Below are 15,086 nucleotides of genomic sequence, written 5' to 3' on the forward strand. Positions count from 1 at the left end.
TGGAATTGAGTTAGATTTGATAACTTTGTAATGGTGTTCAAATTATGTTCAAACTGTTAATTGGGCCTCAATTACCTCTCTTGCAAAAAAAAAAATTAGGATAAATATGTATCTCACAGAGTGATTACAAGAATACACAAGTTGGTGAAACAGTTTGACAGTACATGTTAAATAAATCTCAAATTTTAAAATGTGCTGAATAGCTCTGAGTTTTTAAATGTTTATCATTCTGATATTTTACTTAGCGATAAGCTATATAACAATTACAGTTTTACACTTTTAGTTAATAGAGTAAGAATATGGCAAAATAAAGAAATAGTAATTAAAAGAAGTGTAATTATCAAAGCCACTACAGAATATTAAGTATGTGATATTGGCCAAATTGCTTAAACTCTGTGCCTCAGTTACTTTATACGTAAAATAGAAATAACAGTAGTACCTACTACATAAGGTTTAAATGAAATCGTACATACAAAGCACTTAGAATAATGCCTGGCATATGATCACTGTTTTTCTTGTTATTGCTATCCTTCTGGTATAATAGAAGGTTATTGCTATCCTTCTAGTATAATAAGCCACTCAGCCTATAAATATACTTTTACAGAGTCAAACAAAAAACGATATAAAATTGCATACATGGAGATAGATCTTTCAAATTAATGAATACAGAAAAAAAAAACACCTTAACCTTATTAAACTCTTATGCATTTCTAACAAACAAAACAAAACATTTTTTTCCCACTAATTGTTGCTCACTTAGACATTAGTGTCCTGACACAGAGTTAAAGTCTCCTTTAGTATATTACTGTCTATAAACTCAATTTCTTATGGGAACTTACTTTCTTAGTGGTAGTGAATTAAACTCTTAGAGCTCTGAGAGTAAGCTTAGGACTTGGAGATTGATTCTGTGAACAATGATACTTTAATAGAATTATGAAGCTTTTAAAATCTACCTAAATTTCTAAATTCTAACTTTGGCAGCAAAAGACTGACCTAATTGAGGATCTTATCTATACATTTACATCATGCTTCATTTTAAAGAAAGCTTAGGCTTTTCCAGCTTCGGTTCATTATAGTAAGGATTCAATTCAACTGTCTGCAGTTTTCATAGTGCTTGTTTGAAGGAAAGTAGGTCCCACGTTAACTTTAATTAACTATTTCTTAAAAGTAACCTCTAAATATGGTGCCTAATGTTACCTATAACTTTTGACTCCCCCCCAATCTTAACTACTATTAGCCTACTATTGACTGGAAGTCTTACTGGTAACATAAAACAGTTGATTAACACATATTTTGTATGATATATGTATTATATACTGTATTCTTATAATAAACTAAGCTAGAGAAAAGGAGCATAATGATTAAGAAAATCGTAAGGAAAGTAAACTTAACAATACTATAAGTTTACGTCATTGGTTTACAAGATAAATCATCAGGCTTTCAGTACCTACATCAATATTGCTTTATATGATACAAAACACTGTAGACATTATGTGTGTTACTAACAGACATCAAAAATGAAAATATAAAAATAAAAAAATGAAAATGTGAAAAAATTTATATTTACGGGTAAAATGATTCATGCACTGGTAGCAAAGAAGCAGCAATATGATAGCTTTATGGTAGCCTAGTGTAATTGATAATGCTGTTGCTTTACAGTAGTAAGGAAATATCCCCCCAAAATTCCAGTATATTTGTTGGAAAAAATCCACATGTAAGTAGACCCATGCTGTTCAAACCTGTGTTGTTCAGGGTCAACTGTATTCACTTTCTTCATAAATTCCCTTTCTTCCTCGGTCAGGAGTCTTATTTTTATTTCCATGCAGATGCAATTTCAGTGCTCTTTCCTTAAAAAATGAAGTAAATATTCATTTAAGTTAATGTCAGTATTCAGCTAGGATCTGTTTTTAAATGGTGTTTTAAAGTCTATATATTTCTGAAGGATAACAGGAAATGTAATGATGCTATTAATAGGGTTAGTAATGTCTTGATAGATCATTGATTATAGATTTTCTCAGTTCACATGTGAATTTTTCCAGGCCTCTGTATCAATAAACTCTGGGGCTGATGTCTCAGAAGATTATTATTCTAAAGAAGAAATGGCAAATATTTTTTTTAAATGATGAGCTTAAAAAACGAAGACTTGGCTTTTGGTCTAAACTTCACTGCTTATTAGTCACATAATTTGCAATATTTCTCTGAGCTTTTTTATCTGTTTGAAAAAAAAAAAAACACCCAATCTTAGCATGCTTGTTGTGAGATGTTAGTAAAGTAAAAAATTATGACATTGTAAAATTTCCTTTTTTAAGATATTAAAGGGTGTTATAAATATAACATGGGGTTAATGACTTTAATTAGCTAATTAACATAAACATGACATGAAACTTGTTAAAGGACGATTGAGTGCTAATAATTCCCAGCATTTCACCTGTTTGTTAATCTGTTACTTTATTTACTGCCTAAGGATGCTGATTTGTTTGGGATAGAAAGTATTCAATTAATTTTTACTATTTATTCCAGTTGTATATGTATCAGCTGTTTCGAAGTTTAGCCTATATTCATTCCTTTGGAATCTGCCATCGGGATATTAAACCACAGAACCTCTTGTTGGACCCCGATACAGCTGTCTTAAAACTCTGTGACTTTGGAAGGTAAGCTAACTCTCTTCTCCTTTTTTTCCCTCCTCTCCTATTTCACCCCTCCACTTCATAATGCTCTTTTTAAATATATTTCTTTTATACTGTCAGTCTAAAAATGCTGTATTCCTTATTCAAAGAATATAAACTAGTGCAGTTTTTGTGAAGGTAGTTTTGGTAAATTTTGTCACAATTAAAAATGCATATAATTTTTCACCCAGCAATTTAACTCCTAGGAATTATTCCCTTAGAAACAGACATTTTCAAAATAGTGTATATGCAGGGATTTTTATTGTAGCATTGTTTATAAATGTCTGTCACTAGGAAAATGACCAGATAAATTATGATACATACACATAGAATGTAATACATGTAGCTGTGAAAAAAAGCACGAGGTAGCTCTCTGAGTTGAAAAGGAATGATCTCTAAGAAATACTAAATTAAAAAAGCAAGGTCAAAACTGTATATATAGTATTTTCCTTTGTGTTTTAAAAACAGAGTGTAGTCATGTGTATACAGATATATGTATGGCTTATTTTTGGAATGATATATAATAAATCCATGACGTTGATTGCCCCTAGGAAGGGGATATTGGAAATATAGTATAGATAGGAAACTTTTTCATTGATTGTACTTTTGTATTGTTTGAATTTTTATTATGTGTATATATTCCTTTTTCAGTAAGAACTAATTTTTAAAAAATACTGATTATTACACATTACTGTGTATCTTTTTAAACTCCAAGTTAATCTCAATTTAGAGATGAGGCAAAAGATCTAGTAGCAGTATTTTCTTCCTTTTTTTTTTCCTGCAAATTCCAGTGCATTTTCTGTTTTCTTAAACTCATTCCTTGGTAACATTGTGTAATAAGACTTCATCCTTTCCATCTCCATGGTATCCAGGGTCTTGTGCCTCTGTGGTCTGACCTTTCAGCATGAAGTCAAGCCTATATCCCCAAGTAACTCAGGCAATTAACCTGTCTTCTCTCTAATGTAATCACCTAGAGTAATCGCACTCCTCTCACTCCCTAAGACATCTCCACATAACTTGGATTGTCTCCAAATTTTTTTCATTCTCACAAATTCTTACTTTTCAACTCAGCTCTTTATAGATGTTGACTCACACTTGCAAATAGCTGTATTCCTACCTCTTTGTAATACTTTTATATCTACCCACAGTTTAAAGTTTAGGTTTAATATATGATATATTTTTCTATAGACTGTCTCTTGAGAGTCTTAACAAGCATATCTGCTCTGTCATGAGTTAACTATTCTTAGTCTCACAAGGGTGTCTTCTTTCAGACCATTCCCTTTTTTACAGTTTCCTAATTTCAGACACCTATTACAGGATCCAACTCATTTTGCAGGCTAGAACTCTGTCCCTTCAACTATAGGAAGGGGTGAAAGATATTACATCAAAACTCTTATTTGATGCTTGAAACAAAGTGCTACTATTATTATATGTAGGACAAATTGTCCAAATTAGGTGAGTTTTATTTTTATGGGGTGTATTCCCCACTGAGAGTGACCGATCGGTATCGACTGTAAAAAGACTATGAGACATCAAGTTTAATAGTTTCCACTTTTACTGTAATGTCAACACTATTGCTATGGTTCATTTTATTGGGACATAAAAATCACTTTGTTCTTATATATTTCAAACAGGGACTTCACTAGTTTGATAATAGCTCATTTTTAATAATAGCTCTGATAACAAAGTTGCCTTTTTGGTTTTTAACAGTTGGTTTTAGCAAGTAGAGTTTGAGATATACTTTAGATCCTTAGTGCCAGGTTGGTGATGATTTGAAGAAAACAGTATTATTCCCTTGTTAGTAATTTTTTTACTGGATGAAGTGGAACCTGGAAATAGGTGAAGGGTTGGTTGGGCTTTAGGACTATATGTGACTACCATATTGGATGCTCTCAACCCTCAAAGGGCAATAAGTTACAGCCAGCCTCACCTGAAGAGGTAACAGTAGTGAAGAAATCATCAGGCTGTGAAGTTTCCAATATTACCTTCTTTATCTTATACTGAATTTCTGAGTACATAATTGGAATGTGTCTTATTAATAAAATCTTTCATAAAGTAGAAAGGTTTTATCAGTTATGCTGAAAAAGTATCTTAATTTTCATGCAGCCTAAAAATAGAGATTGATATTTATTAATATATAAAATGGTTGGTGTGTGTCATTACTTGTGGAGAATGCTAAAAAGTAAACTGCCTCTCACCTTCAAAACTTGTAATGACGGAAAAATAGATTAAGGTCAAAAGTTTTCATGGACCAGAAATAAATAGAAGAAAAGAAAGTCCAGACTTTGAAACTCTTGTGACCACTTTCATCTATCTCTGATTTTCCCATACCTTTACCTCAAAATTTTCTTAACCTTCTCTTGTTACTTACTTTTTTATTATTTTGATTTGTTGTTCATATTCATTTCTTGTATTTTTCTCTGTTGTATGTCAAAATAGTTAGCTTCTACAGCAGTTTATTTATTTTGATAATGTGTCTTCAAGTTATCTTGAGAGATATCTCAAAAGATAATTTACATTAATGTTTAAAATATATGCCACAAAGTTTTGTAAGGAAAGTGGAATTAAGAGAACATGTAATTAATTTTAGGACAGCAGAGTTAAGAATTCATAAGCTATGAATCATCTCTGCCCTAAAAGAATGAGCATGTCTTGTTTTAATTGGGTAATAGATGTCTTGACAGTTAACAAATTGATAAAGATGAGGGAAAAAATAAAGTAGATTGGGTCTATAAGCCTTGGGATAGTCACTCTGAGTCAGAAGTCAGATTATGAAAAAGTGGCTCAATTTCCTAACCCTAAAAAAAATGAGTGAAAAGTATTCATTCTTATAATCTATTACTATGCTTTTTGGTGGGGAGAGGTATCATTTTTCTACCCTTTCTTCTTTGTATTTTAGAGGTGGAATTTAGGGAACACAGAGGGTCAGAAGGAATTCAGCATTTATCCTCTTATGACTTTTTAGCTCTTTTTTCCTTAGGGTGACAGTTGACAAATGCAGTCTTTAAAAGTTGTTGTTATTTTTTTAAATTAATGTTGTGTTAAAATTTTAAGCTTCTTTTGTCAGAGATATAGTTCATATTTTCTTTTTCATATGTTTTATGATTGGAATTATATGCATCTTAGATAAACATTCAGTGTTGTGAATAATAGCAGTTTAGGTTCTTTTAAGATTTAAATTTAGTTTAAAGAATCTCTGCTTTTTATTTATTTATTTTTTATTAGTGCAAAGCAGCTGGTCCGAGGAGAACCCAATGTTTCGTATATCTGTTCTCGGTACTATAGGGCACCAGAGTTGATCTTTGGAGCCACTGATTATACCTCTAGTATAGGTAAGTACTATCTGAATATAATGGCTTGCAGTTATTAATTGTCTTATTTTTAGTAATTTACTACTGCTAATCTATACTTTCACTTAAATATAAAGATAGGTATGCCCTGAAATATGTTTCTTTTTGACGATCAATATGCAAAAATGTGTAGAATGTAAAAAAAATTGCCGTTTAGAATTTAAAATGTATTTACTATCCTATTTTGAGATTTCTTGGATTACTAGAATAATAAAGCTAATCCTTTGTGACTGCATGCTTTCTTTATGATGACATTTGTTTTTAACTTTCAAATAAATCCTAAGTATACCTTTTCTTTCCTTATTATTATTTTTTTTAATTTCCCTGAAATACTCACTTCTGAGCATGATCACCAGTTGGAGAATTTGCATCCTTTAAGTTTATGATGAAAGTAAAGAAATATGTCCATATTGTTGACATTCCTATTATGTCATCTCAATTGGTTACTTAATTTTAATTCAGGTCAAAAAATAATTCTGACTTTTTCATTAGTATTTTGGCTAACTCCAGTGATTTTGTAGAAGTATTCACAAAAATCAGTGATAAAAGGAATTGAATGGAGATAATTTACTCAGTCTTCATTGACCGTCTCTTCTACCCCATTTTTGTCCACAAGTAGGAGTGAACATGGAGAGTATGATCAGCTGGATATGAATAGGAAGCTAAGAAAGGAGGTATAGCCTTAGGCTAGGTGAGAATGGAGATCAAAATTATTTTATTGTTATATATCGTTTCCGAAGAGAATTCCTTAGTCCAAAAACAGAAACAAAGCATACAAATACCAAACAAACAAACAAAAGCCCCCAGTAATAGAAAACTAAGAAAAATCAGAACTTGGACAATTTGTGTCTTTTGATACAAGTAGAAATTCTCTAATATGAACAAACATCACTAAACAGAAATACATTACCATTGTTATTTTGTCAAAGGACAAAATGCTAAGGGGACAGCAGTTTTGCCCAGCATTTCTTTTGTATCACCAGTGGCAAATGTGAATATAGTGAAAAAGGCAGATAACATCTTAGTATTTTTATGAAAATAGCTTTGCCCTTCAGAACTCTGAAAAGGTCCTGGAGGCCCAGGTCTCTGTAGACCATACTTGAGACCTGCTGTACTGGAGGAGAAAAAGTATAATTCTGTGTGGGGCGGGGCGGGGGGGAGCAGGGAGGGAGGTATAGATAGATAGATACGGGGGTTAGCCGGGAGATATACTCCAAATTTCACCGTGTCTACATTATAGGATGTATGTTAAGGGACAAACGAGAAATAGAAAAAGGATATTGATTGGAGTAGAACTGGATTTGAGGTCCAGGTTTATTACTACTTAGCTAAACTGTAAAACAGAGATTACTAACAGTTCTGCCTACCTTTCTGAGTGGCTGCGAGGATTAAATAAAATGTTAGTGAATGTACTATAGAAATGTAAGGTAGTATTCTTTTTGTGATATTTTTAACTCAAAAGCAAATTTTACCAAAAGCAAATTTTAGCCCGTTATCTTTAGAGATGTCATTTGGTTTTCTAAGTGCTTTATATTTTACATGCTGCTGATCACCTGCACACCAGATACTAAGATGAGTTGTGCCTAAGTAAATGTAGTTAACTTCTTTTAAAAAAAGTTATTACCACATCATCTGACACATTAAGGCATGTTTATATAAACTTTTGACCCTTTTAAGAATGCATTACTTCTGTAAATGTCCATGTGCCTAGCAGCTTTTTGGAATCTTCTCATGAAAGACAGCATAGTCTGTTTTCTCTATTAGGAGCCAATTCTCTGGATGTTATGAGTCCCTGCTTTCCAGTAGCCTCTTTTGCATGGCTAAAGCCAAGATTCTGACTTCTGATTTTCTAGACTTAGGACTCACTATATGCCACTTGTTTAACTCTGGGGCCTTCTGAACCCAAATAAGCCTAGATATGGCCTCCCTTTTTAGACTTAGATTACTTGCCTCTTAAAACTTTGGAAGATTTGTAAACAGAGAAAAGCAAAGGTATGTAGAAGTGTACTAATACAGGTACATTTTGGAAGTATTTTAAACAATGATGTTTAAAGTGAAAGAGTAGCTGGTTCTGACTAAATTATTATCATATTCAGATATAACTAGAGCTAAGACTGATGGCTCTGCTATATTGTCTTACTGAGAAATGGTAGACTGAGAACAAATAGCTTCTTTAGGATACGGAATTAAGCTTACAAACCCTTGAAGAAACAGTTATTCTGTGATAATGAGGCAGTTATTCAAGACACTGGTATCTTGATTGGGAATTGAAATTGGGTTCCAGGCCTACCTCTGCTATTCACTAGCTTGACCTTGAACAAGTCATTGAACTTTATTGTGCCTTAATTTTTTTTTTATCTGTGAAGTATGTTAAATTAGATGGTCTTGAAAGGTTGCTTTTACCATGAATTAGAGTTAAGTGTGAAACAGAATACTGTTTTGGCTTAAACCCCAAAAAACCAGAAAATTCAGTATGCCAGAGCACTTATTTCTTCATGCCTTCTGTTCAGTTCTGTTTTGTTCTGTTTGAAGAATATCATCCATTTGTTCTGTGGAGTTAAGAATAGAAGATATTTTGGTATCTCCCAGAAAAATGAATGATAAATATCTTGGTTTTAGTAATTTTCCTAAGTTAACATATATTAAAGACTACTAGTATAGTTGTCACCTGAATCTTTTTATCATTAATCTTCCGTGACAACCACTAAGCAACAGCATTCTTAATGTTTTACTCCTTGTCTCCCATATTTGTAGCTTACATTAATCCTGCCTAAGAAAGTGTTTCCCATGGTTTTTTTTGTTTGTTTTGTGTGTGTGTGTGTGTGTGTGTGTGTGTGTGTGTTTTAATGAAACTGTAATTATTCCCCTGCAATTTTTCCAGCTGTGTCTTCTGAGATGAATTTTTCCTTTTATAGAGGAAAGAAGTGAGTGCATATTACCTTTCATCTAATTAGCTAGGTAAAGGAATGTTTTTAAACATGGATCAAAATAAAGAGTTTGCATTAATAAGGCGATACATCTTTTCCACTTGATTTTAGGAGTTAGTATTACTATTGACCTTAAGTAAAGTAAGGATTTCCTAGCAAGTTTTCATATTTGCTTCATTTAACAATTTCCTAATATGTCTAGGAAGGCTTTTTCAATCTATGTTTGTAAAATAAGTGTCTTTGTTATTATTTGGAACTAGACAAATTCAGCTTGAATTTCTTAAATGAATCTTATGTCATTATTTTTCTAGGTTGGGAAAAAGTAGTCACTGGAGCAGGGATTTCCAGTCCCTCTTGATAGCACATCTTACCACATGAGACCACTTAAATTATTTGTTGTCTTCTTGCCATTCCACTATTCTCCTTCCCTACCGGTAGATGAGAAAGGCCAGAAGTGATTTATGTTCATCTCCCTAAAGCACTTGATTGTTCATAAAAAAAAAAAAACAACCCAGCAATCTTGGGCATCTAGAAACTGAAAGTTAGCTTTTCCTTACAGAAAGTCTTACTGATGGGCTATAAATGAGTGACCATATCATTTATTTTCCCATTGGTAATACTTTTACAAGAGAAAGTAATTAGTAATTATCCCAGGACAATAGTTCTAAATGAGGACTATTTATGGGTAAGCAATGATGTGTACTTTAAAATTATTTTTAAATTTATTAAATTTACACATTATTAAAATTTATTAATTAAATATTTTTAAAGTTTTTTTTCCCCTCAGGGATTGAGGTTTCCACTTTGACTTAAAAGTGAATTATTTTTCAATTTGCAAAATTAAGTATATTCTATCTTTGCATCATTTAAAAATGATATGTAATATATTTAAGCACATTTTTCTGTCAATATTACAACATAAAAGTCAAACCATTTAAAGTTCTAAAATTGTTTCACAGAATTTGCATTGGCTTACAATTCTCTGTACAGGAGATTAAACCCTTGGTTGTTGCTACTCTGTAAGCACCTGCTAATTACAGAAATTGTGTCACTTTGACTTATTTTTAAGTGTGACAAGTATATAATCATGCCCTATGTTTTGGTACTAGAATTCCCCTGTCTTGGTTGTTGAAGACTTGAACACCTGATATTTGATAATTAAATGGATTTTACCTCTTATTGGATTATTATTATTGGCCTTGTTTCATTTTTAGTAAATTTAACACTTAATTTTAAAATGGATTAAGAATGGTTTGATGACTTTTTCTTCTGTTCTGGATTGGGCATTCTTTTGATTGTGATGTTTATTCTCTGATTAAAGTAAAATTAGAAAATATATACAAATATTTTTCAACTTAACTTAAGCTAAACAGTATTAGTAAGCTTTGTTTTCTCTTCAGATGTATGGTCTGCGGGCTGTGTGCTGGCTGAGCTGTTATTAGGACAACCAATATTTCCAGGGGACAGTGGTGTGGATCAGTTGGTGGAAATAATCAAGGTAAGGAGGTTGAATTGGAATTTTTGAACTGGAAGTAATTTTGTTGTTATTCTAAGAGTGCATACATGTACACATCCATGAAAAACTTAAATGGAGAAACTGATCCAAGATCACATAGCAAATTCAGCTATAGAAGAAGTGTAAGAACACAGCCTTTCAGTTTCTAATTGAGTCATTCTACTGTTGTATGATCCTGGAAAAGCCATTTTGGATATCCGATGCAAAAAAAAAAAAAAAATTAAATTGCTTAAAAGCTGCAAGATTACTAAAATGTATATAAACTGAATAAGAGCACAAGCTATGTCTGTTTTTGCTCACTTGTATTCTCTGCTCCTAATACTTTATTGAGCACATAAAAGATGCTTGTATTTATTCAGTATATAAATACAAAATGGAAGCATGAATATCTACATGTATGAGTAGACCACTGAGAGAAGTAGAATTTTGACTCATAGATTTAATATAACTTTATGTATCGGGTCTGTCAACACTTTCATTAACAACACCAGATTCAAAATATTATCTTAGAATTAGTATTGTTCTTAAGAACAGTAGGGATGGGATTTTAATTGAGTTTTTAAATGTAATTTTTTAAATTTTTTAATATTTGAGATCTTATCCCCCCCTTTTTAAAAAAATCTAACGTCTTTATATTTAGGCCACTAGATTGGTTCGTTCTAAGGTTATAGTTTGGCCAAAGCAACAATACCTACTACTGTCTTTTGGGTGTTATTCTTGATTTTCCAAATATTTAATAGAAATATAAAATTGAAAATATCTATAGATTCTCCATGCAAGGCAAAACTTTTTAATTTATATTCCTGACAGGGTTTTCTAGTATTTTCTTTAATAGTTCCAGCCATCAGATCGCTAATTAGGGATGTAGCCTGTTCTGTATCTGGACAGCTTGAATTTAGTTTTGATTGTACTGAGCCATAACTTTTGGTAGCCTTTACCAGTTGTACACAGGACTGTGATTAAGTTATTTTAAAAGCTTTGTACTTAATTCTATAAAAAATATATTGCTTTTGATAAAGTGATTTTGCTAGATATCAATATGTGCAAGTGTGATTGAGAAGATCAGTGTGTGATCAAGAATTTTCCTTATTATCCATATAATTTCTTATGGTTTGCACCTGAGACAACTGTATATTTGCAGTCTTTTTTTTTTTTTTCCTTTTTGGTAACCATCTTTTAGTTTCAAATTGAACATTTAACCTTTGTTAAGCAGATCTACTTCCTTCCTGATTCCCACACTACTCTCAGATCTCAGATCTAAATTCAAATATTTTGAATTTTTGTTTCCCAAAAGCCTACGTATTCCCCATTATTCAAATTAATGCTCTGATATAGGGGTTGGCAAACTTTTTCTGTAAAGGGCTAGATAAAATATTTGGGGCTTTGTCGGCTAAAATGCAAATCAAGGCTATCATCGAGATATGTATTAACAAAAGAGAAAACAAATTTCCATAGATTGTTCATGGATGAAATTCAAAACATAATAACTGGACACTTTGTTTTTGGTAATACAGTCTAATAATTAGGAGAATGGAGTTCTTTTGGGGGAGCTCTCACATTTCTCTTAATTGGAGTTCAAAGTTCGTGTTCCCTATCATCACACTAATTGCAAATGATTATCTGTAAAGTCAATTCTTAGTTCATGGGCCCTACAAAAACAGATTGGGCCATAGTTTGCTGACCCCTGCTCTCGTGCAACCATTGAGCATGTCTTCTATCCCCACGCTTTCACTTGATGAACTTAAGCTCACCATACAATTCTCTGGGTATATTGCCATTCTATTCGTCATATATGTTTAGCTTATTAGAATTGTGTCATTTCTCAACTAAATATAGTTTAGCATTGTTAATTTTAATCAATTCATCTATGATAGAAATGAAATTGCCAAGTGCACATCTGTGATAAGTCCATATCTTATACTTGCCATTCACTCGATCTTATAAAACTTTATGTTGAGTTTTTGTTACCACTTTTTGTTCAGTTCTTGTAATTCGTTTTTTTTTTTTTTTTTTGCCAGTATTGATTTGTGCTTATTTAATAGATTTTAGTAGAAACTGTCAGTTTGTGATTGATGGTTTAAGACTTTATTTTCATTCAGGGCTTAACTTTTCGCAAATTGGTTTGTGATCAATTTGTAGCAGTAGGCCAACTATAAAACACTCTTTCATTTATGTGTTTTCTTGTCATCTTGCATTTATCTGTAAGGAACAGAGTCATCACCCTACTATAGTTCCAAGTCACCATCTATCGATGTTTTGAAAGCGATATGAGATAATGGAATTAGCACCCCAGGGCACTTCGGAATATCCAGCTTCTTGGTCCCTTTTACATTCCTAAGTGTGACTGCTCAGAGTAGATGAAATATCAGTACTTGTTTCCCATCCATTTGGTGAACTGATGTTGTACATTACATTGAGGTTAATAGACATTTTGTTGTGACGGGTGTGTGTGTGTGTGTGTGTGATATAGCTCTAAATCTTAATGAATGGAGGTTAGTAAACATTGTAGGGATTATGTGTGTGTTTAATCTAGATCTAAATCTTGTTGATTCTGTACATCTGTTACTTAAATATTGAAAATCTGTGATGTTTTGTTGAAATAAAATTCATAGCTAATTCTGATTTAACTGTTCCAGTTTTCGTGATTTAAGTTGTAAATCAGAAAAGAGAAGTTGTATAGGTTAGCTTTCGAAGTTAAATGTTATTAAGACATTTTATTTTTTAAACAGATTCTGTTCCTGCTACTAATCAGGGCTTCAAGAATTGATTTGAATTTTCCATGAAAGTGGTCTCAGGTTCCCAATTCAGTTTTTGATTTTTTTGAGATAATAGTCATGAGCTGTTAGTCTTTGTGATAACTAGGGAATCCATGTTAATCTGTTCTTTTCTGCTCTTTTTCCATTTTTCTTTTGAAAATCTCATGGGGATTCCTCTGGAGTATCTGGGTAGCTAACACGCCCCTGTAAAATAGATATTCTTCTCTCTGAATTGAGTTTATGCAAAAAATTAAGCAATCTTATAGCAAACTTAATGAATTTTATGTGCGGTAGACTTGCCTCATTATTTTATAAACTTTCTGAGCAGGGACTTTGTTTTATTATGATTTAATATCCAAGGGCACCAAAATGGTTTTCCATAAAAACTTGAATTAAGCCGCTAGACAGGGGTCCCTAACTCCCGGGCCACAGATGGGTACCGGTCTGTGGCCTGTTGGGAACTAGGCCACACAGCAGGAGGTGAGTGGCAGGTGAGCTAGCGAAGCTTCATCTGTATTTGCAGCCGCTCCCCAGCGCTAGCATCACTGCTTCAGCTCTACCTCAGATCATCAGGCATTAGATTCTCATAGGAGCACTGGTCCCTGGTGCCAGATCGCTGGTCAACCATTGTGTATTCATGAATTTGGAATTACCTGGGAATTAATAAGAAAAGTTAGTATGGTGGTTGTATATGTTCATTAAGTTTTATTGGCTCAGGTGTCCATGCCAATATTTATAGCATGAGTAACAGTTTTATAAACTGAACTAACTTTATCTCATTCTAGCTAACTTTTAAAAATCTCTTCCCTCCCTGCCCTCTAATAAGGCTTTTGCAAAATATTCAGAATAAGCTAAAAGTATAAAGCAGAACAGAATTGAAAGTCATGAAAAATCATTTCTAAATATGAAGAACACTTAATTTTCTGAGGTTGATTTCATGCAAAGGGTTATCAGCTCAGCATTTCATTATGCCAGTTAACTTATGAATATTAAAAAAATGCTCGGATTTTAAAAACATTTTTTAAAAGAAATTTTATTAAGGACTTCTCAGGTAATAAGATTTTTTTTCTTAAAATTGTCCTTAACATGCTAGTTAAAATAATACCAAAAATTACCCGATGTAGTTTCAGATACCTGGTTAAAAAAAAATAAGACTTTTTGGGAGAACTACTACCAAGAATTTCACAAACATCAATTTAGTGATATAGCATTGTCATTTGGCACCTCTGCCATCAGTCACACCAATGGGGTTATTTAGAAAAAAGAGTCTTCTGAATGCTTGGAGAAAGTATTATTTTTTAATGATGTTTACTTTTTAAATAATTATATATGTTATAATTTTATATGCTCAATGCAGAATGCTGAGAAAACACAAATACAAAGAGCAAAAGCGATTTCTTACTACTCATGAAAAATAACTTCTATAAATATTTTTATATACTTTTCTATGCATATATGTTTAAACAAAAATGCCATCTGTTTATAGACTTTTTAAACTAAATAATTGTATTTCTCACATAAAAAAGTATATTTTGACTGTTTTTTTAAATGACTGCATAATTCTGTTGTATGATTATATTCTGAATTTCATAATTGATTCTGAGAATATATCATTAAAGTTAAGTGATATGTTACTGCCTTTGAAAATAAATTATATGTAGTATTTAGCTGCTGAGGATTTGATCACTAACTTTCTTATATAAGTGACAAATACTTCCCAAATTCTCCAGATGGATTGAAGTAGAAGCAGTTTGGGGAAGTTCTGGACCTAGAAAGGCTGGAAATTTTACTAATAGTTTCTTTTCCCCCTCCAAATTTTAAAACAAATTTCAAGTAAGGAAAGGTGAGCTTCAGTCCAGAGCTCAATTTCT

At 32.2% G+C, this 15,086-nt stretch overlaps 1 protein-coding gene across 4 annotated transcripts in view; it reads left to right on the top strand.

Annotated features, from left to right (window-relative positions):
• The window catches only part of GSK3B (glycogen synthase kinase 3 beta), a 182,991-nt gene that overhangs the window by 111,793 nt on the left and 56,112 nt on the right, over positions 1-15,086 (top strand). For all 4 annotated transcript variants that reach the window (XM_011373937.2, XM_011374016.2, XM_011374098.2 and 1 more), the window contains 3 exons: positions 2,521-2,651; positions 5,892-5,998; positions 10,344-10,441. In XM_011373937.2, coding sequence (XP_011372239.1) covers positions 2,521-2,651; positions 5,892-5,998; positions 10,344-10,441 — 336 coding nt within the window. The remainder of the gene's footprint in view (positions 1-2,520; positions 2,652-5,891; positions 5,999-10,343; positions 10,442-15,086) is intronic.

This window comes from Pteropus vampyrus, unplaced genomic scaffold (assembly GCF_000151845.1).
Source record: "Pteropus vampyrus isolate Shadow unplaced genomic scaffold, Pvam_2.0 Scaffold1, whole genome shotgun sequence".
Classification (NCBI taxonomy): Eukaryota; Metazoa; Chordata; class Mammalia; order Chiroptera; family Pteropodidae; genus Pteropus; species Pteropus vampyrus.